This window comes from Rhinolophus sinicus, chromosome 18, assembly GCF_057876585.1.
Source record: "Rhinolophus sinicus isolate RSI-liver-muscle chromosome 18, RSI-T2T, whole genome shotgun sequence".
Taxonomy (NCBI): domain Eukaryota; kingdom Metazoa; phylum Chordata; class Mammalia; order Chiroptera; family Rhinolophidae; genus Rhinolophus; species Rhinolophus sinicus.
In genome coordinates this window covers 17,057,059-17,084,841 of record NC_142518.1, presented here as the reverse complement: position 1 = coordinate 17,084,841, position 27,783 = coordinate 17,057,059, and the positions used below count along the sequence as shown (strand labels likewise).

General features: G+C 38.8%; 1 protein-coding gene, 1 non-coding gene and 1 pseudogene across 5 annotated transcripts in view; 1 reads left to right on the top strand and 2 right to left on the bottom strand.

Annotated features, from left to right (window-relative positions):
- Positions 1 to 27,783, bottom strand: part of POLA1 (DNA polymerase alpha 1, catalytic subunit) — a 313,058-nt gene that overhangs the window by 208,409 nt on the left and 76,866 nt on the right. For all 4 annotated transcript variants that reach the window (XM_074324217.2, XM_074324218.2, XM_019757051.3 and 1 more), the window contains exons 22-26: positions 27,330 to 27,449; positions 26,165 to 26,264; positions 24,412 to 24,536; positions 19,784 to 19,933; positions 19,253 to 19,375 (exon numbers count right to left, since the gene is read on the bottom strand). In XM_074324217.2, the coding sequence (XP_074180318.2) occupies positions 19,253 to 19,375; positions 19,784 to 19,933; positions 24,412 to 24,536; positions 26,165 to 26,264; positions 27,330 to 27,449 (618 nt within the window). The remainder of the gene's footprint in view (positions 1 to 19,252; positions 19,376 to 19,783; positions 19,934 to 24,411; positions 24,537 to 26,164; positions 26,265 to 27,329; positions 27,450 to 27,783) is intronic.
- On the top strand, positions 9,816 to 10,637 carry LOC148754560 (heterogeneous nuclear ribonucleoprotein A1 pseudogene; annotated as a pseudogene).
- On the bottom strand, positions 25,060 to 25,189 carry LOC141569789 (small Cajal body-specific RNA 24). The gene has a single exon (XR_012493584.2).

Sequence of the window (27,783 nt, the reverse complement as noted above, 5' to 3'; positions counted from 1 at the left end):
TCTCCCCTTTACTGTTTTAAACAACCGCTTGCGTCTGCTCATCAAGCAAAGATTACTGAATACATTTTCTAGATCTATTTGTTTATTCTGCTTACGGCAAACACTCTACGACCTTCACCATCATAACAGGCGGCGAGAGTGCCAAAGGCAAGCCACACAAAGACATGCTCCAGAGCCATCCCAGTGGAGCTGCGGCGGACAGCACCACCACCACGCCTTCCACAAAAGGTACAGGACATTGGGAAGTGTTCCTCCTCACTCTTCATTCCTGTCTTTCCACCCTTGCTTCATCACCTCACCCTCTTCCTTAAAAATTCCATTTCTAGGGCCACGTTAATCATGACCATTCAAATTCTCTTATGGCTGGTGTCGAGAGACTGAAGAAGTAAAAAGAATCAACACTCTTGGAAAAATCTATATAAAGTGGCAGCAAATACTACCCAACCCTGAATGACAACACGCTAATTGGCACACATCCTTTCCAACAAAAATGGCTCCAAGCACTGTGAAGCTATAACGCTATTTTCTCGCATCTCACGCTGCCTGCTGCACAGACGCACTGTCAAAAAACACAGGGAGAGGACACTGGGGGAAGTTCAAGATGCTGGGGCTGCCTGGATTGGAATTACGGCTCTATGATTCACTAGCCCCTGGGCAAGTTATTGACAATCTCCAGACTTCAGCTCTCTCGTCTATAAAATGGAGGCCATAGCATAAAACCCCATGCTAACTTGCCTCGCAATCAGGCAAATTCAGATCTAACTCCACTGAGGACTGGCTCCCAGCCCCTATTTACAGGAACAGGCTAAAGCTTTCATGGAGGGGGTGAATGAAGAACAGGCAGGATGGCAGGAAATAATTAGGCTCATGACCATTTAGATGTTCTCAGTTCAGTACACTTCTATACATCTAATAAATGAAAATGTTTTCTCCTCCATGCCACCCCCCCACACAGTCACTGGAAAACAAATAGAAAAACACTATTTTTCATAAGCCTCACAATAACATGATGCCGACATTTTACGCAACTGGGAAAACCTTTTTAAAAATTTGGCCTATATGGGGCCGGCCCGGTGGCTCAGGTGGTTGGAGCTCCGTGCTCCTAACTCCAAAGGCTGCTGGTTCAATTCCCACATGGGCCAGTGGGCTCTCAACCACAAGGATGCCAGTTCAATTCATCAACTCCTGCAAGGGATGGTGGGCTGCACCCTCTGCAACTAAGATTGAACATGACATCATGAACTGAGCTGCCGCTGAGCTCCCGGATGGCTCAGTTGGTTGGAGCACATCCTCTCACCCACAAGGTTGCCGGTTTGACTCCTCGAGTCCCACAAGGGATGGTGGGCTGCACCCCCTGCAACTAGCAACGGCAATTGGACCTGGAGCTGAGCTGCGCTCTCCACAACTAAGACTGAAAGGACAACAACTTGAAGCTGAACGGCACCCTCCACAGCTAAGATTGAAAGGACATCAACTTGACTTGGAAAAAAAAAAGTCCTAGAAGTACACACTGTTCCCCAATAAAGTCCTTTACCCCTTCCCCAATAAAATATTTTTTTAAAAAATTTGGCCTATATGTTGTAGTAGGGTTTTACTGTTAGTATAAAGTGCTTAGAACAGTGTCTGGCAAGCATAAAATGCTTAATATATCTTAGCTATCATTATTATCCCTAACTGAACTGTGTGTCTAATTATTTACTATTGACTCACAGAGGAGAAAGTGAGACCAGATCCTAATTCTCTTTGGAAGTTAGTTCATAATAACTGTTACCCAACCTAGATGGAGGGCTAGTCACATGTGCCACAGTGAATTGAGTGGGTGAGGGGAGAACTAATATACTCTAAACTGAAAAAGAATAAATTAGGAGGCTTTAGCATAGGACTTAACTATCGCTGTATTTTTCCCTGTCTAATAAATAGCTCCAAATATAGTTTACAGTGATTCCGTTTATCAACAAATGGTTTGCACAGGCTCCTAGAGGACAAAACGAGATACCTGGACTAGAAGCGAGGCCCAAGGTGTGATTAAAGCAGTAACCTCTGTTTTAAGGATAGCACAGGGGTACAGATAAATGTTTGTTGCTATGCATTGGTCTCGCCTCTCTACATGTGAATTCAGTATGTGAGCATCAAATAGTTCAACCTGAAGTCTGTGACAGAAAAGAAAACACTTAAGTTTCAAAAACCAAACAAAGCACAGAGCACATGTACTGATTCAATGAACCCTAATAAAAATGAGAACTGTTCAAAATTAACTGATTTAAGTAATCATGCTTCAAAGATCAACAATCCTATTTCCCCTCATGTCTCTTTACCTATAGCTGTCTCCTATGCCAAGTCCTACTCCAAAATCAGACAGATGGCTAGTAGTTATTTTCTAATTTCAAATAAAATGATTTTAGGAAATAAATACAAAATCCCCTTACGCCTCCAGAACTCTGTAATAATACATAATGCTACAGAGTGGAGAAGGAGACCACAGCTGATCAACCAGCTCCTTTAATAACAAACCACAATTAGTCCACGTGACTCCAAGTTATCCTTCGCCTCTGAAGTTCAAGGTGGAAAATGGTTTAATCCAAAGCAAGTTATTTAAAGCTTTTTTGTCTCTTGCCATGCCACATTCACCTAGTCACCTGCACTCACTACCCAGAAGATCTAGCAACTCATTTCATCAGTCTTCACCTTTCTTCAAAAATATGAAAAGCGAAGTTCAGAAACCGAAAGGATGACGTTTACAAGACAGATGGAAAGTAGGTGGCTGAATTAATGTAACGAATATCAAACCAAGTACCTACAAAGTGCCAAGGTCCATGCTTGGTGATGTGTGTACAGGGATGAGTAAAATAAATGCCCTGCCCTCATGTAGCTTAGTCTAATTAAGAAGATGAATATAAACACACAAAGAAATAAGTCAGTGAGTACAAAATGGGAAAACAGGGTGCTGAGCAAGAAAAGATCAGAACATAGAAACTCACGCACGTGTGTACAGAGACAGGTATAGAGATTTGACTTTTCATAATAGGGAAACACAACAACCTAAATGACCGTCATTAGAGAAATCAATTGCAGAATATTCATGGGATAGAATAGGAACAGTTGACATGGAGTGATCAGATCTATATATATCAACATGGATATAGTTCAAAACTATAATGTTGGGAGAAAAAAGCAAGCTGTACACTCAAATATGGAGTACGTTTACCTAAGTTCAATGGGCACATTCATAGGTAAGAAAAGCACACAAAAAGGAAAGGTACAGAGCAACTTCACAACAGGAGCTGCCACTGGAGAGGAAAGGAGGAGACTGGGGAAGGGCACACAGAGAACATTAACTATCTGTAAGGCTTTCTTTGAAGAAAATCGGAAGCAGTTATGGCAAAATCTTAACATGTATTAGTTCTAGGAGGTGGCTATATGGATATGTTATTTTACCCTATAAAAATAATACAAGAAAAAAAAAGAAAAAGGGTTTTTTTTTGTTTTCTTTTGAAAATGAGAAGTGGAAGTGGGGTGGATGGTCCTATTTAGGTAGAGGAGTTAGGGCAGGCCTCACCAAGGAGGTGCCATATAAGCTGAGACCTAAAGAGAGAAAAATGGAACCCTGCACCAAGCCCAGGGAGAGTTGTTCCAGGCAGAGGGGCCCAGATGCACATTTAGTTCCGCATATAGGGTCCTCCCTGTGGAGGGACAGAACTGAACCCGTATGTGGAACTAAAAGAAAACGGTGGCCCATGCGGCTGGACCAAAGCACAGTTCGGGAGGGCAGGGGGGTGGTAGCACATAGGACCTGAGAGACCAAGATGCACTGAGATGGGAAGCCGCTGGAAATGACAGATGCAATGACATGTTGAAAATACAGATTATCTGCTGTGAAGAGAATGGATTAGAGGGGAGGCTGCTGCAGGGATCCTGGCCAGAGACAATGGTGGCCTGAGCTCAGCAGGGCCAGTGGAGAGAAACGGATAAATCTAAATACTTTGAAGGTAAGGTCTTACCAATACCTGGATCTTAGGACTGGAGTAAAAAGTGATAAGAAAGACAACTATTTCTTAAATATTATAAAAATACTTGGTATCTGCCTCTTTGTGCCCAAGACTAGATGCTGCTAGAGGACATGAAAGAACACTCTGGGCCCCCAAATCTATTTAGGAAAAAAAATGAACAAATTAATCAAACCCATGAACATCAAACTCAGAGTAAATGAATGAAAATATAAGCTGAGGTCATTAAGTAAAAGAGCGAAGAGGGTCAGGTAAAATCAGTCAGGGAAAGTGAGTTTTGAGGAAGATTAAAAGACAGCCCAGACACTAACGTAGGTGGACCAAGACAGGAAATGCAGAAGCAATGGTAAAGTAAAAACACAAAGTAGAAAATAACTTGGCAAACAGCATACAAATAGGCTTTATTAGAATGGACTGTTAAGTATCCAAGAGAAAAATGTAGATGGGGTTAAGAGAGGCTCTGAGGAGATGGCACACATGACAGCACAAGGTGTTTGGTTCTCAGCTGACATTTATTGAGTGCTTATTATGACTGTACCAAGGCGTTAACATACATTATCTCAGTTAATTCTCCCATCAACCCTGCTGGGTAGTGACCATTATTGGAAACCAGGAAGCTGAAGCTGAGAGAAGTTAAATAACAAGTTAGCGAATTGCCAGCATCCTCGGCCTGGATACCAGGCCTGCCACTTAGTTGAGGGGTTTTACAAGCTGTTCTCCGTGCCTCAATTCCCTCATCTATAAAACGGGGGGAATTACAATATCTACCTACAGCAATTCTGCCTCACCACCATCACTGCACCAGCTGAAGTCAACAATCACTTTTATGTTCCAAAATTCAATGGAAAATTTTCAAAACTATCGTCAGTGCCTGTTCCTGACAATCACCCCTGAAACTCTCTTCACTGGCCTTCACCACACTACGTGTTCCTGTCTTTCTCCTTCTCTGGTGGCTTGTCTACAGCCAAGTTTTTAAGTCCATCCTCCTCCGCCAAGCCATGCCTGCTGGGGATCCTTCAGACGGGGCCCCACACCCACTTGTCTTTCCACTCTCTCCTCTCTCCCAAAGTAATCTTAGCCAGGTCCACGGCTTAACTTACCTCGATACACCAATGACCCCCAAGTTTATGTCCTGCTACCTCAAAATGAACATGTCCAAGATCAAGCTGCCCATCTTCCCTTTCCCTGACGCCAAACCCAGTCACCTTCCAGCGCTCTTCACCTAAGTGAAAGGCACCCCATCTTTGATACTCTCCCCATTCTAAGCCCTACCCCATCTATCAGCAGGTTTTGCTGATCTTTGTTCGCGTACATCTCTCTCATGCCTGTATCCTCCCTCCCCTGACTGCCATCACACCAAGCCAAGCTACCACCATCACTTGCCTGGAATACTTTAACAAGAGCCTACTAATTCATTCCCCTCATCGACTCTGACCCCCTCCAACTCACACAGCCAGAATATTCTCGAAATGCAAATGGGAGCCAATCCCTCCACCCCCTAATGTCCACCCCTGGGTCAACACGGTCTACAAGGCCTGGATGCTGTGTCCTGGCCACCTGTCCAGCCTCACCTGCCTCGCTCTCCCCTTCCTTTCTACACTCCAGCTACAGCAGCCTCCCCTTGGTTCCTTGACCAAGTAATGCTTCCACCCACCACAGGACCTCTGCACATGTCCTCCCTCAGCCGGAATGCTTAGCCCTGCAGCCCTGCAGCTAATTAACTCCAGCACACACTTAGATCTGCGCTCCAGTGTCACTGAATCAGGAAACCTCTGATTCTTCAGTCTAGGTGTTTTAATTCTTCAATGGTCTTTGTTATCGGCACTCGGAAATTCCCATTCCTCATCTGAGCACCGATTTTCTTTTGGAATGGCATGATTATTCATTTGCTTAATGGCTCTCACCTACCAAATTGAAAACTCTGTGAGAACAAGGTCCTTGAAAACTTCAATTTACCACTGTTTCCCCCACACACCACCAGCGTGCCCGACACTTTGGCAGCTCACACGAATGCTTCCTCTGGGTTGTTAGGGGAAACAGTAGTATACTGGCTTCTCATATGTTAAGGTGCTTCGTAACTGGAGCCCCGCAGTAATCCCCATCACCTAGCACCCTCTGACAAGTGAAAACACAGAGGCTGGGAATAACAGACTAGCTCAAGGCCACACACAGCAAACAAACAAGTGGGTGAGTGTGGCAACCTTGGTTTCCAGTCCAGGCTTTCTCCAGCACATAGTCAACACTTTTCTGCAATGTTTTGTGCATCTACTAAAGATCCCTTCTCCTGTTTACTAGTAAGTAATCACGAGTTTGGCCTCCCAAGCTCTAGCTCTAGTTTTATTGGAATCGTTACCCAAGGCTTTCGTCTCAAGCCTGCAGGTCACAAGCAATGTCATTTGTCTCCATTTCTTTCCATGATACAGTCAACAAATATTACTTGAAGAACTTCTGGCTATAACACAAGAATCAGTAATTGAATTAAATATATTCACCTGCTCTCTCTGCCAATCTTCTGAAAATAAGTTATTTTTTCTGCCCCATCAGGACACAACTAAAGAAGAAATACCTGGATTTTTCCTGTGATTCAGTTACCAGCTGTCCATCACATCATGCCATGCAGTCCAACTTAAATAGAACATACACCCTACCCTGTTGGCCAGAGCACAGAAATGTTACATGTGGCCTAAGAACAATGCACATTATTAATAGCCTGTGAGCTTATTCCTTTCCCCAAGTGCCCCCTCCTCAACCCTTCTCCTCCCTGACTGTGGAAGGCACACCACCTTCCTGCAGAGGGTTGAAAATACAGTCTGTGGTGAAGTCAGCAGGATCGAAAAGCCCCTGAAACAAATATAGCCAAATGTCTGACACTCCAAATTATGACAGGAACCTAATATCTTTGCTCCACTCCCGTCCCCATTCAACTCTCAGCCCTGAAGCAAAAAAAAAAACACAAAAAAAACTCATCGCTAGCCTCAAAACAACAAATCTTTTGTTAAATGTAAAACAACAAAGCAAATAAAAATATGTAATAGAAAACTAAACCCAAAACTGCAAAAAAGAATTAGTAATTCCAAATACCATTTCTGGAAATCACTCATCCTCTGTTGCTCTGTTAAAAATGCAAGTAGAGATTCACTTTAGTTATATTTTGTTTCATTTTGCTTTTTAAAAGGAGGGGATTTTCAAAGAAAATTCAAAATTTTGAGACTCTAATACACTCAAGTTTAAAAGGGACACAAGCCAATTCCACCACAAAAATTAATAATAAAAGGAAACAAGGACAGCTGTCCGACCCAACACTGGCACTTGATTTCAAAGTAGGTAGAAGATGTCTGAAACGATGACTGAAGTGCTCAGGAATCCCTGGCTTAAAATCAAACAGCTTCTTAACACATATACACATACATAAAGCCATTCTTCTCCCTGCCTTCCAAAACTCCCACGACTTACCAAACTCAGCTCACTGTAATTTAACACAGTATTTATGATAGGGCAAATTGACACAGGCTCATGCTGCCTACTGAAATGATGATACACAAACAGAAGGCACTAATTCTATTAGTCTTCCCTCAGTTAACCAGTCCTGAGCCATAATAAACCCAGCTTGTTCTGTTTTAAAATTTGTGATGGATGTGTCTTTAAAGGGCTAGACTGTATGTACTCTTGTGAAAAAGTATGCTCAAGCCACCAGACAGTGCAGGCTGCCGAAAGTGGGTTCTTCCAACTGGCAGTAAATATGCCTAGAATGGCTCAAGTGAGGAGACAGTGCGGTGACATCTTGTATACCATCAGATTCAAACACTGGAGCAGCTAATCCTTTGGGGGATGGGAAATCTAAAACACTGTCAAGTGCGACCATGTTACCCATAAATCTATTACCTGGACAGATGAGGAAAGGAAAAAAAACAAAGAGATAAAGTCAATATTGTGATGTTCTAGTGATCCCTTCGCTTCAATCCATCTATATCTGCAATTTGTGAAGAAGAGGGGGGGAAAGATGTGCAAGAAAAAACTAAAGTTGTATGATATTTTCGCCTTTCCTTAAGAGCAGTGTTATCCAGTAAATTACCTATGCAGACGACTGCAGAACCAGACAATTAAATGTTACGCCAATTTCTATGCCACTGATGAATAGTGGTTAATAAATTCACACTTTCCTTTTTGTCTCTTAACAGGGAGGGAATGGCACTTTCGAAATCATTACTGCTCTGTCATCTTGGTTCACTGCCAAAGCAAGGAGCTTTAGAACACCTGTCAAATAACACACAGCTTGTGAAAAAGAAATATATACCAAAACAGGTTTACATAAAATGTTCACATGTGTAGAAAGAGGAATGAGGTTGGGTTAACAGAAAGTCACTCATTCTGGTGAGGGTTGAGCAGAAAGAGATTTTCAGGACTCAGTTTTTGTGATTTGAGTCAGAGTAATGAAACTTAATCTGTCTCAGCAGAGAGCAGCGGCGCTGGTAGGATTTATCTCCTCATCCTTAGCCTCATTCCCAGAGGTTTCGGTAATTAAATGGGCAAAAATATCCAGGCCTTCCCAAATGAGAGTGCCTCGTAAAAATGTACTAAGTATCCTTTTTCTTGTTCTGGGTATCAAGGATTCTTAAAAACTCAAAATCGGCTTCAATATCAAGGTCCTCTTTTTAAAAATGCATCCTCTTCTCCTCCTCCCATCGGTAACTGTGGAAACTACTAGGCCACCATGATCCCGGAATTAAGGCAAACAAGCACCCATCTGTGTGGTACAGGACGCGGTGTTAGGTGCAACGCCAAAACGAGTGCAACGTGACCCCAGACAAACTGAACGGAAGTGAAGACTGGCCAATACAGAAACAATTTGAGGCTGTAGGCTTTGGGGTTTTGTTAAGAAAGAGAAAAACTGTTAAGTATTCATACTAGTATATGCAGACCCATTCCAAAATCTAGTGGTAAAACATCCAATGAGGGGGTTACAAAAAGGCTCTAATTTAGACTGAGGATAAGGAAATCCCACTTAACAAAATAAATCCTTAACAAAATAAACCCTGGCACTTTTAAGGTTGGCACTAAGAAGATTCTGAAGGATGGGGGAGGCCAGCCCACAGTCCAAGGACACCTGGTGGTACAATGCGTGTATGTGTAGGATGCTCCTTCTTGACAAAGACTTGTATTATCAGAGCTAATGGGCCCTTCCCTGGATTCCCCAAAGCTCAGGTAAGACAAAGATGAGGTAACCATTCCAGAAAACTGACTCTGGGTGCTGAGCACACAATGCAACGCGTAGATGATGGATTATAGAAATGTACACTTGAAACCTACATAATTTTACTAACCAATGTCACCCCAATAAACTTAATAATGACAATGCAAATGGATTAACCAAAAACATACGTAAGTATCTCATTGAAGCTTTCTTCTCTTACGCTCACAGACCCCAGCCCGTTTCACCAGAACTTGACCTAGTGTCTCTCTTCCCAGCCACCTCTAATGTCAATTGTCTTGTGTCCTATACCTTTCAATGTCCAAAACTCCAGAGAGTCCGGCATCTTGGAGGTGCTAGTTTGCAACTATTAAAAAAGAAGGATAAGGTCACTCTGAAGTTTTTAAACGTCTAAAGTTTTAGCGACCACTCCTTTCTGTGGGTGGACGCCGCTGAGTAAACATCGTTCAAGCCTCCCCTCCCACAGTCATCATGTCTATGTCAGAGCCTCCCAAAGAGCCTGAACAGCTGCGGAAGCTCTTCCTCAGAGGTTTGAGCTGTGAAACAACCGATGAGAGTCTGAGGAGCCGTTCTGAGCAATGCGGAGCTCAGACTGTGTGGTGATGAGGGACCCAAACACCAAGCACTCCGGCGGCTTTGGGTGTGTCAACTGTGCCACCGTGGAGGAGGTGGGTGCAGCCATGAAGGCAAGGCCACACAAGGTGGATGAAGAGTTGTGGGACCAAAGTGAGTTGTCTCAGGAGAAGATTCTCAAAGACCCGGTTTCTACTTTACTGTGGAAAAGATTTCTGTAGGTGGTTATTAAAGAAGACACTGAAGAACATCACCTAAGAGATTATTCTGAACAATGTGGGAAGACTGAAGTAACTGAAATCTGACTGACCCAGGCAGTGGCAAGAAGGGAGGCTTTGCTTTGATGACCTTTGATGACTAAGACTCTGTAGACAAGATTGTCATTCAGAAATACCATCCTGTGAATGGCCATAACTGTGAAGTAAGGAAAGCCCTATCTAAGGAAGAGATGGCTAGTGCTTCATCTAGCCAAAGAGGCCGAAGTGGTTCTGGAAACTTCGGTGGTGGTTGAGGAGGTGGTTTTGGTGGGAATGACAAAGGTGGAGGAAACTTTAGTGGTTGAGGTGGCTTTGGTGGCAGGCGTGGTGTTGGAGGATATGGTGGCAGTGGGAAAGGCGATAACGGATTTGGTAATGATGGAAGCACTTTGGGAGGTGGCAGAAGCTACAGCAATTTTGGCAATTACAACAATCAATCTTCAAGTTTTACATCTATGAAAGGAGGAAACTTTGGAGGCAGAAGCTCTGGCCCCTACAGCGGTGGAGGCCAATACTTTTGCCAAACCACGAAACCAAGGTGGCTATGGCGGTTCCAGCAGCACCAGAAGCTATGGCAGTGGCAGAAGGTTTTAAGTACTGCCAGGAAACAAAGCTTACTTAGCAGGAGAGGGGAGCCAGCGATATGACAGGGAAGCTACAGGTTACAACAGATTTGTGAACTCAGCCGAGCACAGCGGTGGCAGGGCCTAGCTGCTACAAAGAAGATATGTTTTAGACAGTACACATGATGTGGGCAAAAAACTCAAGGACTGTATTTGTGACTAATTGTATAACGGGTCATTTTCGTTTCTGTTCTGTGGAAAGTGAAATGCATTCCAACAAAGGGTTTTTAATGTATTTTTTTTTTTGGTACCAATGCCATTGATTGCTATGTAATAGTCTGATCATGATGCTGAATAAATGTGTCTTTAAAAAAAAAGTCTAAAGTTTTGGCTATTTTGAAAGAAACATTATTCCAGTGTTTTCAAGTATATACAGTAATTCAAGGCAAGCCTGAGCACAACTGACTTATCTCTATAGATGCAACATCATGTTAATAAAGTATAAATTATTCTATATACTTGAAATTTTTTATCATCACATTTCTCTCAAATTACTGAATGTCTAACATTATCATAATTTGGACTGGATTTTCATGGGGTATTTGCAAATTAGTGCTTCCTCTTGTCTTTATATTTACCAACATTACTTTCATCAATTTTCAGACAGGATACAGACAAACGGACAAGTAAATGTAGATGCTAATTAGTAAAAGTTCATCAACATACATGATCTGCAGTTAAGATGCCACTTACTTGACTAAAATTAGGTGTTTCTACAGAATTTAAAGGTATGTGAAAAGAACCTAGGCTCAAAAATCATTATTAATTTGTACTATGAATATGGTGACAAAGGGTAACCCGACTTATTGTGGTGATCATCTCATAGTGTATACAAATATCAAATCATTACATTGTACACCTGAAACTAATACAGTGTTATACGTCAACCATAACTCAATAAGAAAAAAAACAAAATTACAGAAAAAAATTGCACTATGAAGAATTTCAACTCATTCCATCTGAATTACAGCCAATTCTGAATTAGATGTGAATTAAAGCTGAATACGTGTTAGATTTGAAGAACTACAAAGAATTTAGAACCCTAACATCCCTGAAATTCAACAATAAAAAGAGAATAAAATAGTTTCTCTGGCTTAGAATTTTATAATATAAACTTCGAAAGTGAAAAGTAACCTGTGATCACTGAAAAACGATATTGCTTTTTTTAAACATAAAATATATTCTGCCAAAATATAGTAAGCCTACATTTCAGCCTTAAATGAAACTCTCTTCTCATATTAACAAAAATCAAAATGTTAGTAGGTCAGCTGAAATTAAAAGGAGTCTTAATGGTGACTATTAAGATTCTGGAGACAGAATTAGAACTCTTCCTTCCTACCACCCACACAGTTTCCATGGATCTGGTCTGGCAAGAAAATTCTTCACACTGCCATGTTTTAGGTGACAAAAGCATACATTTTAAAGGCTGAAGTTTCCCCACAACCGATAAAAGAAGAGGGCAGAGATGAAACATAAGAACCAGCAGTTCTTTACCATGTTTGTATCTTCGAGAATCTCTTAAATGCTATGCACTCTCCCCCCACAAAAGTACACATACGCGTGGACACACAAAATGTTGCATACAACTTCAGAAGATTCAGACCTTCCCTTTGCTCTACTTGGGTTGTTAAGAAATTCTCATATGACAGTCTAAGAACAAGTAAAACTTCAAAATCTTTATTTTTTAGGTGTCCAAAAGATGTTCTCCTTCTTTCTTACTACCTTTAGTGTAACTTCCTCCATTTTCACCTACTATGACCAAAGCTGTTAGAAATGAGAGTAACTTTTCTATTACATACAACTCTCTTTTAGACCAGAGGTCCACAAACTTCTTCTGTAAAGGGACAGAAAGTATATATTTTAGGCTCTGCAGGTCATTCGGTCTCTGTGGCCACTAATCAACTCTGTCAATGGAACACAGCACAAATGCCACCATAAACAAATGGCTGTGGCTGTGTCCCAATAAAATTTTGTTTACAAAAAAACAGGCTGTGGACAGGAATCAGCCCGTGGGTCATAGTTTGTAGACCCCTGGAATAGAGGAACAGGTTGAACAACTCCACAAGGAAGCAAACAGACAAATACAATTAGATCCCTAACTCATACCATCCCTAAAAGTAATTCCCAGAAGGATTAATGAATAAGGAAAGCTAAACTTTGCAACTTTTAGGAAAAAAATAAGGGAGAATGTCTGTCACTGAAGGGTGGAAATATTTCTTAAGGAAAAAAAAAACCATATAGTGTACAGAGGGGAAAAAATCAAATAGTTGGCATTAAAATAAAGAACTTCTGCACAATGAAAGACCACAAATAAAGTTCAAGGATAAGCCACAGACTAGAAGATATTAGCAACACAAATAACCAAAAAGGATCAGACTTTGAAAACCTAAGAAAAAATACTAAGAGACATACAGCCCAACAAATTAGGACACATATATGTACATACAGACAACTCCCACAAGAAAACTGAAGAGTTAAAACACATGAAAAGATGTTCGACCTAATACTTAGGGAAATGCAAATTCAAATCACAATGACATACCATTTCACACTCATGAGACTGGCAAAAATTTTAAATTCTGATAATAACAAATACCGACAAGAATGTAGAATACTTAAGTATTGTGCAATGTGTATGTTTGTAAGTATAGAGTAAGTTTAAAACCTCTCAATAGAAAAATAAACAAATTCAAAGAGTCAAAATTGTATTAGGTTGGTGCAAAAGTAATTGCAGTTTAAAAGGTTAAAAACAATTGCAAAAACCACGATTACTTTTGCACCAACCTAATATATCAAAATCATTTCCGATTTATTTTTAAATTAACCTGATCCTGTGATTGAGGGAGTCATGTATTGTAGCCCCATTGCCACGGATATGAATTTAGCTATTTGAAAGAATCAGCTTGCTATGATAAATTAAACGATAGTTCCTATCAATAAAATGTCATATACTTCTTGTGGATGTGCAAATTCCACTCCTACTAATACACTAGAGAAACTCTTGCACGTGTGGCACTATCTACTACAGCACTGTTTGTAATAGCAAAAAACGAAAACAAGTGAAAACTTGGAAGCCTAAAAACGTGGTCAATGGGAGAATAAAGGTACATTGTGCTAAATTTATTCACCAAAATATTATACAACAGGTAACATGAATAAATCAAAACTAAAAATGCATCAACATGGATATACTTAAAATGTTGTTTACAGAGTAGGGTTTTTCCTCTACTTTCTGTTTTTGGCAAACTGCAAAAAAAAAATATGTATAGCACGATACAGAAATGGTAAAAACTTTTAATGCACCACATGTATAGGCACACATTTACTGTCAAAGCAAAAACCACAAGCAAAAGCCCGAAACCAACCCTGAGTGAGCAATTACCTCCGAAGAAAAGAAATGAGTGAGGGTGGGGAGGAAAGGGTCTTTATATTTTATTGCGTTTAATTAAAAAAAAAACACAACACAAAACTCAGTGTTTTAAGAAAAAAGATTGGAAAAGTGAAATTTCTATTAATTTCCAGATAAGATGAAAGACTCCCTTAACACTTATTTTTAAGATTCTCTGTTTTCACTCAGTCTCTTTTGCCACTGACACCAACAAAGGCCAAAGCCTCCTGCCTCCCCATCCCAGGGCCATTTCCAAGGGCTCCCAACAGGTGCTAGCACATTGCCAAGCGACTCCCAGGAAGGCTTGCCCAGACTGCAGTGTTTTCATGTAATGATTTGGATACATTTTCGAAATGCACAAATTTCAGCTCTGAACACAACTGAAAGCTAGGCAGTCTACAACTGGTTGGCAAGCAGGCTGGCAAAGAGTCATTTCAGCCTACTGGTGAGAAAATGAAAACGCATGGGCTCTATACCCAAACATTAGAGCATACATTCAATTTCAAATGCAATCAGAAATCCAGACCAAAAATCATTTTCTCAAGGGCACAGAAATAACAGAGTACAGAAATAAAACAATACCAATGTCAATAAGTACTAATTATTTCATAAAGACAAATATTACCATTACACTAAGGATTATGCAATGAGTATGCTTCTAAGTATGGAGTAAGTTCAAAATCCTCAAAAAAAAAAAAATCCCAACAAGTTCAAAGAGGCAAAAGTATACAGCAAAATCATTTCAATTCTCTTTAGAGTAGACTGATACTGTCACCGAGGGAGTCATGTATTGTAGCCCCATGGCCAGAAGTGTGAATTTAGCTATTTGATAGAATTAACTTGCTATAATGCCTTAAATGATTGTTCTTACCAATAATACTTACTATTCAAAAACCATCATTATTTTAAACACTAAACAGATTAGACTACTACAATTCTTTGGTCCACTGTTAGCCTTTATTAACAGTTTCAAAATTAATTAAAAGTCTAAAATTTAGACAGATTTGTGTCACTAAATGGCCTTCACTATTGTTCACAGAATCAAACCCTTAATTGATTAATGATCTCAGGGTGTCTATCGCCATCTAGTGAACAATCACTTCAATTACCACACCAGTCCCTTGACAACTGAGACTGGTGGTTCGAAATGTATGTCCACTTAGTGCTGTTGACTTGCCCACTATCTTTTTTATGTCTCTTGAGACATACATTGAGAACACACACAAATTCAGATGGTATTTACAAAGATTCACTTTTGAGTGTCTGTAAACTAAGTTTCCATTATTACTTCTCTGGAAACACTGACTTCAGTTTTTTCAAGTAACTCACATGCTGTGAGATCCCTCACACAATTCCTTAACCATTAACTAAATCCTATAGCACAGAGAAATTAGAAATCATAGAAGAGTTTAAGTGTGAAAGATCACAGCTGAGAAAAGACAATATTGATGTCCATTTGACACAACGATTAGATTTTTATTACAAACCTGTTTTTAAAAGTACAATTAGTAATTACTCTGTGTACTCTAGCACCCATAATACATTTGATTACAGAAATTATTAGGTCACCAGAGCAAAAGCTGCATGATTCTGACAAAACTGAGCAGACACAAAATAAACTTAAAAATAAAAAGGGAGGGTGGCTTCATGGCCTACCCAGAGACTGTGTAATAATACATATTCAAATGCAAAATTTTATAACGTATTCAGATGACATGCTACCAGGTGGCCTTCTCATTAATTTCCACTTGAACCTTAATGTAATTTAACCTACAAGGATTTTAAAAGGAAACAACTTCTAGGCTCTTCAAGTTCTATATTATTTTGTCCCCTCCATCTTATTAAAAAAAAAAAAAGACCAGTGTGATAAAGTTACAAAAGTATTCCAAAATCTCAGCAAACTGACTAATTTTACACTTCACCCCTCCTACCTCTTTAATAATCAAGAGATGCTTGAAATCACAAAGGCCTGATAGCATATGCAGAAGATGCTAGTAAACCCAAAGACAAAATATCATAATATTTCATTTCCCCAGTGCTAATAATTATCACCGACACTTTAACAGTCATTTTTATTTAAGGAAGTAATTTCTGTAAGTGGCTCTGAATCTTCTAGAATAAGATTACCAGGGAGCAACTGGATCATTATTATTTCTCATTAACCTCATGTTACTGTAAAGGCCCACTTTCCACAGTTGTGTTTAATTTATGGGAAGGAACAAAGAGGAAAGAGAAAAGGGGAAAGTAGAAATCAAGAATTTAAACCATATATGCTTATTACTAGAGTTGTCTGAAATTCTTTGATTTTTTTTTAGTGGGGAGAGCAGGGATTTTTATAGTTTATTCATTAAGATTTGCTATTGTTATATTTTATACAACAGAAAAATAAAAACCGAGTTTAAACACCCTATTAAAAATCTATCTAAATGAAAATATTGCCCTTAAAGTACAATGGATTAGGGGAGTAGGGGAGATCACTGGACAAATTTGGGGCTTATCATTATCAACAGTGCCCTTTTAAGCTTGCGGATTTCTGAGCCAATGCAGAAAATGTAACAACAGGGATTTCCCAACAGCAAGAGGCACTCTCCAAGGGAGTAAATTGTCAACTATTGCCTCTCGTGAGAAACTTAAGAGTAACCTTGATCCAATCTCAATAGTCAACCCATGTATTATCACCCAGTTGGGGCATAGTGAGTGCATTTCCTAATACAAAAATAAGACGGTATTCTATCAGAAGCCACTGGATACATACACAGAATAAAATTTAAATAATTTTAAAGTAAACTTAGCCTAAGAAACTGAAAACATCCTTCCCTCACTTCAACTAGCCCCTAAAACACTTATATCTTCTCGTAAATAAAGGCCTGTGTCTTGAAATGATTATCAAGAAAGATGATCTTCCAGGAATAAGAGGTAGAATATAAAGCAGACAGAGTCATGAAAGACACCCTGAGATGGGGCAGACAACCCTAACGTAGTGAAAGCCTTACAATCAGGAAGATATGGATTCCAGCTCAAAACAGCCACTCGTTAGACTAGACCTCTTTGAGTTGATCCTCCTCACCTGTGAAATGGTAATGTTATTACCTCTACTGATGGATTCTTGGGGGATTCCAATGAAATAATGCATCTGAAAGCTTCTCACATGTCAATGGTGTCCCATCCGTGTTCCGCCCTTCCTCACTGTGCCCTAAGCCAGGTCTTTGAGTTAGGGCTGCCGACAGAGGAGCGGCTCTCAGCATCCTGCTTGGGTCATACCAGCTAGATGTGCTGTCCACTATAGTAGATGCTAACCACATGTGACTATTTACAGTTAATTTTATTTTCACTTATTTTCATAATTAAATAGAACTCAAAACCCAGTTCCTCAGTTAGGTGGCACAAGCCTAAGTGCTCACGCACCCACTCTATCAGATAGGGCAGACGGAGAACATTTTCATTATCTCAAAGTTCTACTGGACAGTGCTGTTCTAGACTCTCAAGCAGGGATCAGCAAAATCTTTTTTTTTTTTTTCTGTAAAGAGCCAGAGAGTAAATATTTTTGGCTTTGTGGGCCACGCAAGTCTCTATCTTGACTACTCAACTCTGCTGTTGTAACCCAAAAGCAGCCATATATGATACATAAATGGATGAGAGTGACTGTGATGCAATAAAACTTTCTTTACAAAATTAGATGGCAGGCTAGCTTTGGCCCACAGGCCGCAGTTTTCCAACCCCTGTTAAAGGATCCTGGGTCCAGACCTCCAACACAAGCATTCGGCCCATACCACTAACTACCTTCTCAAGACTGACAGTCATAAATCCACTGACAGGAATCAATGGTTTACTGGAGTTGAAAGGAATTAGTATTTAACGCAAGTATTCTTTTACACATTAAGAAAAACCCATGCTAAAGCAGAAGTTCACAGTGTTTACAAAGTGACGGTACCTCAAATCTGTTTGGTATGTGGCCCACCTTTCCAAAGCCAGTAACTTTCCATTGGTAATTCGTCCTGACATATTCCTGGAATTGTGGGCTTCTGCAGCCAACATGCCTAGAGCGATCTACAAATTTCAAAGGTAACACAGCCAAGACAGAACGCTTAATCCCTCTTTCCCAGATTTCTCCATCTTAGGGAATGGCTCCACTAGCTAATCAGCTGTAAGACCAAAGGGAGGCATCCTCCTTGATTTCTTCCTTTCCCTTACTCTCTGACCTAATACACCAGCAAAAAAAGTAGCTCTCATGTCACTTAGGTCTCATTCTTCCTGTCTCCTAAAGAAGCCTTCCCTGATCAATTTAAACCAGCAGCCTTAACATTCTCTACCCACCACCTTGTTTGCATTTCTGCACAGCACTTACTTCTACCACATTCTTAGTTTTGCATTTGTTTATTCACTTACTTATAGTGTTTTCCCAAACGATTCGCTCCGTGCCCCAAGTCTCGACCTTATGCCCCTCTACACCCCCTGCCCTGCGTAGAATGTGAACCTCAAAATGCAGGGACCTTTTCTGTCTTGCTCCATACTCTACCCCCAGGGCCTAGGACAATGTCTGGAACATAGAAGACACTCAATAAATACACACACACACTTACTGGATGAATGAACGGATCCTTATTTGAAAGCCTATCTGTCTTCATAGATTGTGTAGATAAGATGCCTGACCACTGTGCTGTACACCTGAAGCTGAAGTAGAATAATACTGAATGTCAGCTATACATACATACACACACACACACACACACACACACACACACACACACACACACATATTCATGGGACATGGAGTACAGCATAGGGAATATAATCAATGGTATTGTAACAGCTATATATTAGGTTGGTGCAAAAGTAATTGTGGTTTAAAAGGTTAAAAATAATTGCAAACACCGCAATTACTTTTGCACCAACCTAATATGATGTCAGAGGGGTCGCAGACTTGGGGAGGGGGCTATCACTTTTTGAGGGATGTAAATGTCTTATCGTTACGTTGTTTTGTACACCTGAAACTAATATAATAAAAAAATTAAAATTAAAAAACCCTTTGCTTAACCCAGAATGAGTGAATGAATGGATAAATACTTATCTGTCTCATATTTGTCCTAAGAGGGTATTTGAAGTTGTATAACTAGGTAACAAACTTGGCTATCCCACACAGTAACATGTATAGTTAAAAAATACTCTCATTTTTGAGATGTGAATGTTACACCATTTACCTCCCTTCCTTTGTATGTCACCAAAGCAGCCAGTTGTTTGGCGTAAAATCTGCTGAAAGAAAATCCCAGGCAGCCGTACATGCTGTTTGCCGTGAGCTTCAAGGCCTTCTGTCGAATGTCATACTGCAGGCCACACAAGGACAGAAGACAAACAATATTTGCAGATAAGTGCTTCAGCATTACATTATATGTCTTTCTAGATCATCAGTGAGGAGAAACCCTCAATATCCCTGAGAAAAGAACTCTTAACACACTCAACCTGTCCTCCCAGAGCCATGATTTCCTGAACTGCTAGAAGCAAGTAAACATAGGCCCCAAAGCTCCTGAAGCCAGAAGGCTCTTGCTCAGACACAGCTCTGCAGATAAAGGCGCCTTCCATTCTGAGGCACTCTGTTATTTTGCAATGGTTTTCTACTTAAAACAAAATTAGCAAATGCATTTCTCCACAGCATCATGTTCCAATCATTCCTAGATAATCAAATTCTAAGAGCTGAGACTGTCCCTCAGATGTCTCTTAGTGAAAAGAAATACCTGAAGAACAAGGTCTGGATTTAAATCTTGCTGTTTCATTAGTTGTTTGACTTGCTTTCTCCGCTCTACCAGTTTCCGGATCTCTCTGGGCAAGATGCCCATTTCTAAGCTTGGATCTGGCAGCTCAGGGATCTGTTCTTGTTCTTCACCCTAATGAACAAACAGAAATTTCAGCTAAATCAAACTTCCATTAAATAAATTTCTAAAATAGTATTTGGTGGGAGCTTTACCTCATGATCACATCTTGGAAAGCGACTTTGCTGTCCGTAAAGGTCAACAATGCACGGGCGGTAAAGACAGAGCAAAGAGGGTTGCAGAACAAGTCAACACTGCCCTCTTTTCTCCCAATTCTATCAGCCCATAGTTCCCAGTATCTCCCGCCCCTCTGAATATTGACAGATGTATGTATAATTTACAGGGATGAACTTTTACACATGCTCCTCTCCTCTCTTCAACAAGATTGGGGAGGAACAAGTTCGGGGAAATTGTTTCTAAAATAAAAACACTAAGGGAGACCTCTAGGATTTAAAAAAAAAAGCCCAGTAACTAAACTACTATTTTAAGTCATGTGCACTACCCAACAAAATGCTGTAGAATTTCTAAAACTATGGAGAATCATAGCAATTATTGTAAATGTTTTAGACTAAAAAAATACAAATCTAAATACTAAATCAGCATATTTCTTTCAGGCATTTGCAGCACATACTTAAACAGGCCACGACATTTCTAAAAATTAATGCATATATATTCCTTAGTATATATGTACACCTTTTATCTATAAATTGCTTTACACTCAGTAGAATAGTAACATTTTAGAAAAGCAACCAGCAGTTTTGTTATATTAAAATTTACAGCAGGAAAAAGCAGAGAAAGCATTAGACCATTTTTCTCAAGGTTCCATTAATTCTATTAACAGACTGCAAAGAAAAGCCAGGTACATTTGCCCTTTCAAAGATTCAGAATTAAAAAATAAACCTCTTGGCTTAAAGTATGTCAAGTCAATGCCATTTGATAACCGAGCTTTTACAAAGTATCTGATTTTATAAATATCAATATCTTCAAATGAACAATCTTATAATAGAAACAGGGACCTATTGTTTTCCAATATAGCAAATGAAGATAGCAAATCCATTAAAGAGATCTTGGTATACATTCCAATTTATTTACAGCAACTATGAAGGTCAGATAAAAAGTAAACCGAAAGGATTTGGAGTCAGGAAATTTATAATCCACACCCAGCTCTACCACCACTAGCTATGTGGCACTAGCTGTTCGGAAGAGCAATTTAGGTACTGCACAGGAAAATGATACAGAACCAATAAATCGCTACATGTATAGTATTTCGTAGATGACCTTTAAAGACCCTTCCAACTCTGAAATGATTCTATTCTATATCCAGAATCCAAACTGGAAAGCTCAAATAAAATGGTGGGGGGCTGACACAGTAGGAGGACAGAGCCCAGAGAATATTATTAATCAAATGCAGTCACTACCTTTTGGGGATGTCTACCCAATACCTTCTCTGTAAAATTATCTTCCAGTCCCACAGAAAGGCCCATCCTTAGCAGTCATATTTGTACTCTGTAAACCCACTCCTGTGGTCACAGCTAATGGGACCAGGCGGGCTCACGGATCTAGGCAAGCCTGTAAGAGTCTCTCTTCTGAGAATATGGAACTAGGACTGAAAAACAGCTCCCAAGCATGTGGTTGGAACTAAGAGATGTAAATTCAGGAGCTAAAGGACAAGTAGACATCTTCTGCCACATGTACAAAGAAGCAGAGAAAAACCATATACGGAGACAGTATATTAATTTATATCTCTCACTGCTAGAGAACCACATCTAACCAAATTCCCTACTGACAGTCAACTGTATAAGCTTTATATATAAACTATTAAGTCCTACATAAAACTGTTGACTGATTGATCACTGGTTAGATTAAAATCCATGTGAGAGATTTCAAAAAGATTCTTTTAAAAAGGTTGTTTATTGAATAGAATTATTAAGCAATGCATTCACAGACAAAATTTAAAAGCCGGAAATTACAAGTGCTGGAGAAGATGGGGAACAACTGGCATACATGGACTGGTGGGAGTGTAAAATGGCACAACTACTTAGGAAAAATTTGACAGCTTCCTATTAAGTTAAACATCTGCTTCCCACACAAACCAGCAAATTCACTCCCTAGGTAATGACCCTCTCTCAAATGAAAGCACACGTCCACAAAAAGATCTGTACAAGAATCTTCACAGCAGCTTTATTAGTAATAGTCAAAAACTGAAGACAATCCAAATGCTCATCTCAGGAGAACAGATAAAGTGTGGACTATTCCTCAGCAATAAAAAGGAAACAACTACTGACAATGCAACAACATGGATGAATCGCAAAAACATTTTGCTGAACAAAAAAGCCAAACACAAGAGAATACATACTGTATCACTCCATTTATATGAAGTTCTATAACAGGTAAAATTAAGCTATGGTGATAGAAGTCAGATAATGGTTGACATATGAAAAGGCATGTGTGACATACCAAAACTCATGGGATGAAGCTAAAGCAGTGCTTGTAGGGAAACTTATAGTTGTAAATACCTGCATTACAAAGGAAGATTTCAATCAATAACCTAAACTTCTACCTTAAGAAACTAGAGAAAGAAGGGCAAACTAAATCAAAGAAAGCAGGAAAAAAGGAATACAGATTAGAATGAAAAAGGGAACAAAAAAGCAACAGAGAAAATCAAGGAAACCAAAGTTGCTTCTTTGAAAACATCGATACATTTGACAAACTTTTGGCTATACTGACAAAAAAAAGAAGTCTCAGATTACTAAAATCAGGAATAAAAGAGGGGACATTACTACTGACGTTAAAGAAATAACAATGATTATAATGGAATACTATGAACAACTTTATGCCAATAAATTAGATAACCTATATGAAATGGACAAATTCCTAGATAGACACAAACGACTGAAACTGACTCAAGGATAAATAGAAAATCTGAAAACACCTATAACAAGAGATTGAATTAGAAATCAAAAAAAGAAAAGTCTAAGACCAGATAATTTTACTGGTGAATTCTACCAAATTAAATAATTAACATGAATCCCTCACAAACTAGCCCAAAAAACAAAAAAGGAGGGAATGCTTCCCAACTCATTCCATGAGGCCAGTATTATCCCAATACCAAAACCAGACAAAGACATAACAGGAAGATAATTACACACCAACAACCCTTATGAATCCAGACCAAAAAAACTCAACAAAATACTAGCAAATCAAATCCAGCAACATATAAAAAGGATAATACACCAAAATCAAGTGGGATTTATCCCAGGAATATAGGTTAGTTCGATACTCTCTCGTAATAAAAAACACTCAATAAACTATGAACAGAATGGAACTTCCTCAACCTGATAAAGGCCATCTATGGAAAAGCCACCGTTAACATCATACTTAACGGTAAAAGCCTGGATGCTTTCACCAAAGATCAGGAACAAGACAAGGGTGTCTGCTCTTGCCACTTCTAATCAACATTGCACTGGAGGTTCTAGTTAGGGCAATTAGGCAAGGAAGAGAAATATGAGGCATCCAGATTGGAAAGGAAGAATTAAAATGATCTCTATTCACAGACAACATGATCCTGTATACAGACAATCCTGAAGAATTCACAAAACTATTAGAACTAATAAATGAGTTCAGAAAGGCTGCAGGATACAAAAATCAATCTACAAAAATCAGTCATATTTCTATACACTAGCAATGAACAATCCAAAAATTAAATTAAGAAAATTCCATTTATAAAGCATCAAAAAGAAATAATTAGAAATAAATTTAATTTAAAAGTGCAAGACTTGTACACTGAACACTAGAAAACATCACTGAAAGAAATTAAAGACCTAAATAAGTGAAAAGACCCAATTTGCACAGATTAGAAGACTTAACATCGTTAAGATGACAATATTCCTCAAATTGACCAATAGATCTAATACAATTCCTATCAAAATCCCAGCAGCCATTTTTGCCTGAATTGACAAGATGATTCTAAAATAAACAAAATGTGACATACGTCCATACAATGGAATATTATTCAGCCATAAAAAGGAATGAAGTACTAATACATACTACAACATGGATGAATCTTGAAAAGAGTATGCTAAGTGGAATAAGCCAGATACAAAAGGTCACATATAATTCCATTTATATGAAATGTCCAAAATACACAAATCTATAGAGGCAGAAAGATTAGTTGCTGCATAGATCTGGGAGGGATGGAGGGACTGAGGCAAGTTACAAGTAAAAGGTAGGGGTTTCTCTGGGGAGTAATGAAAATGCCCTGTAATTAACTGTAGTGAAGGTTGCAAATCCTATGGATACATGAACAGCTATTAAATTTTACACTTTAAATGGGTGAATTGTATGGTATGTGTATTACATTTCAATAAAGCTGTTAAATAAAAAAGACAGAACTAGTCGGAGTCTCCTTCTACCAATTTTCCCCTTTTTCTGACCACTAAACAAAGGTATACTGTATCTAAGAGGGAAAACTAAATGCTAACCCCTTTGATTCTCTTCCTTCTTTAAACACTATTTGTAATCTCAATTTCAAAAGCCCCCAGATGAATACAAACCTCTGTAATTTTTTGTGCCTCTGAAGCAACTCTTTGCACTGTTGTAAAACAAATGTTGAATTCCTGAATGATGGAAGGATATAAACTGTTGAAGTCCAGAAGCAAAATGAACTTATCATAAAAACCTGCAATAAAAAAGCCAAATGTTACAAAAAGTCTTTTTTGAAAAAGCAGATTTGTCGAAACATCACATTAGAAGTAACTACACTCTGAAGTATATTAGAAACAATATACTATCCAGAGCTGTAAGGTAAACAAAAGGAAAAAACGAGTCGACTACCAATCCCTAAAAATGACTTGGATTATAGTGAAAACTCAGGTCACAAAAGAAGAGATCCTCTCTCACCTTAAAATCAGCTAAAAGTTACCCTTTCCCCAGCAGTCCCCAAAGTATACCATTATGATGGGCAAACATCTTCCCATATCAATTACTTTAGTCACATCCATTTCAAAAAAATGTTAACTTCTCCTTTAAGTAAGCATTCCCTCCCACCTACCCTCCCACCTCCACCCCAAAATATTTAGTGATCTCTACCAGTGAGTGGTTGGTTACATATATATTTTACAATCATATTTTCAAAGAATAAAATGGGCAACCCACTTACTTGGATACAAACTGTGCTAAAATCAGACAAGAGATGTATATATAAATGTCAGTAGTGGAACAATCCACCCTTTTTACTGGCAAAGGATGAAAAGGAAGCTACTATATTTCTCTAGGACATTCACAAAGCGTTTTCTTCACCTTAAGAAGAAACTGAATAAACATAAATGTCCACTATTTATATATATATATATATATATATATATATATATATATATATATATATATATAAATAGTTTACTCTGTGTCAGGCTCTATACTAAACAATCACTTCTGTTGCTTAAATCCCTGTGTGGTAGACCTTATTCTTATGTCCATTTTACAGAAGAGAAAATTGAGGCTTACAGAGGTTAAACAGGAAGCCCAAGATCACACAGTCAGAATTCAAGCCCAGACCTACCCAACACCAAAGGACTACTGATCTGTTTTATTATAACTAACCAATAATAAAAAAATTTTCCTACTCAAGATTTCAAGTTACTTGATAAAATTCACAATAATTTCTATACAACAACGTGAATATACTTAACACCACTCATCTGTACACTTAAAAAAGGTTAAGATGGTTAAAAAAAAGATTCTTTCTACTTTATGTACCATAAACATCTCCTTTGCTATACATGACAAGAGGGAAACATTATTCTCCTGTTAAAGTTCAGTTTGGTGGTTAGTGTCTGTACTTTCTTTAATTTCGCTGTCCAGTTGAACTGGTCCTGGCAGGCTGGGCAAAGGGGGAGCCCACTGTCCAAAAGTGGGTGGGAGAAGACAAATAGCTGTATACTAGATGAGGGGTTGGCAAACTCTGTGCGGACCACATACAGCCTACCCCCTCTTTGTGTACCACTCAGGAGCTAAGAATAGTTGTAACATCTTTAAATGGTTGAAAAAAAAATAACAAAACAGTATTTCGTGATATATGAAAATTACACAAAATTTAAATATCTTGGAACAGCAAAAAAAAAAAGGATTCATATTAATTCATGCCAGGTGACTGGCAAACAAGATTTCCACATGAACATAAGACACAAAATAATGTCCTATGTGCTAACCTACTAAATATAATTCAGGTCTTCTAGTTTCTCAAGCCTAGTTCTGCATGAAGAAAATTCCTTGACACCAGTGGCAACCCAGTTCACTGTCCAGTCTTACCAACTTTAGGGTCCAATACCAAGCCTCCAGCATAAGCTGCTTTCTTCCGTCCTTTCTTGTATTTACTGGTATCGCCATCAATGTCTTCATCTTCATCTACCTAATATCAAATGGAAAGATAACTTCACCAGTCAGCAACTCACCAACTGATTAAGAAGTTTTATGATCCCTCCCCCTTTCCAAAGGCAGTACACAGTTCTAATAAACATTGTTTACTTTTAGTTAGTGGCCCTACCTGTGAGTAAGACAGTTACTGTAATATGTTCATGAATCCAAATGAATGCCAAGCATGGTAGGTACTGAAACAAAAACTATTATCTCTGAGCTAATAAATATGCAATTTCTACTTTAAAATATTTTTGAATTCATAAACTTCATATTTTTAAATCAAGGGATGCTAAAAATACCATTCTTCATAGTGTGTAAAATTTGAGATTAAGGAATCCCCTTAAATTGAAACTAACATTCATGACGTAAAAATACAAAATATCTCATAGATATTACCATTATTCTTATCAATATAGACACCTTAAAATAAGTATATGTCCATATACTGGAAATTCATTCCCAAGTAGTTTATTAATGGGCAACATTCAATGCCTCAGCAGATGTCAAATTTCTCTGTTAATATTCCCTGTAACAATTTTGATAATGTACGTAAAACAAGCAAATACAAGAACCTGAATCATTTTAACATTAAATTCCCATTCTGAATCAATTACTATAAGTGCCAATAACACAAGAGATAAGCTAAGTTTTAGGTCCAATGTGATGGAGGCCACTTCACAAACCTGAAGTGGTGACTTTAATCCTACTAGTACATTAAGAATGCAACAATGAAATACAAAAATAAAGACTCACGGGTTTAAGGAAGTGAAAGATTTAATTGGCGTGTAACTTTGGATAGGACTAAGGTGGAGAAACAATTTCCCATCAGAGAGACCTAATGCCTCCCTCAAAGAATGTCATAGTTCTTAAGTAATTTTCAGCTGTACAGAGGAAAGAAGGAAATGACCACACAAACACAACAAAACTTCACTTGGTTTCTACATTATACAGGGAATTAATTATTTTGGAAGCAGGTGTTATCACAGCAAAAAAAAGCTATACAGGTAATAAAGGGGGGGATAAGAAAAGGCAAAACAGTGTACAATATTGGACCCACCAGTTTCTGCTGAGGTTTCCTGAAAATCTGCTTGTCAGGCACAATATAGTTGTTTTCATAAAATGCATGAAGCAATAAGAACTCATTACGCTCAGCTCGTCCACCCATCAGCGTCCTAGACTATTAAACAGAGTTTCTTTTTTAAATTTGAGCTCAAAAATCACAACAAACAAGAGCAACTTTGAGTGTGGTAAATTTAATCGTAGCACCTCCTTCAAAATCATTCCTCGTAACAAGGGCTGCTTTTTAAAAAAGGCACTGAAATATTTCTAGCATTTTCTTTAAGCATTATAGTTAAAAGGAGACAAAGAGAGCCTAAAATACAGACAACTTGGCCTATTTCTTTACTCCCAAGTGGACCGTTCCACAAATGAGACACATCCAGATGTTAGAGATGATCCTTACATTCACCCACATTTCAACGTACTGCACCTGTTTTCCCTCCCCTCCTCCC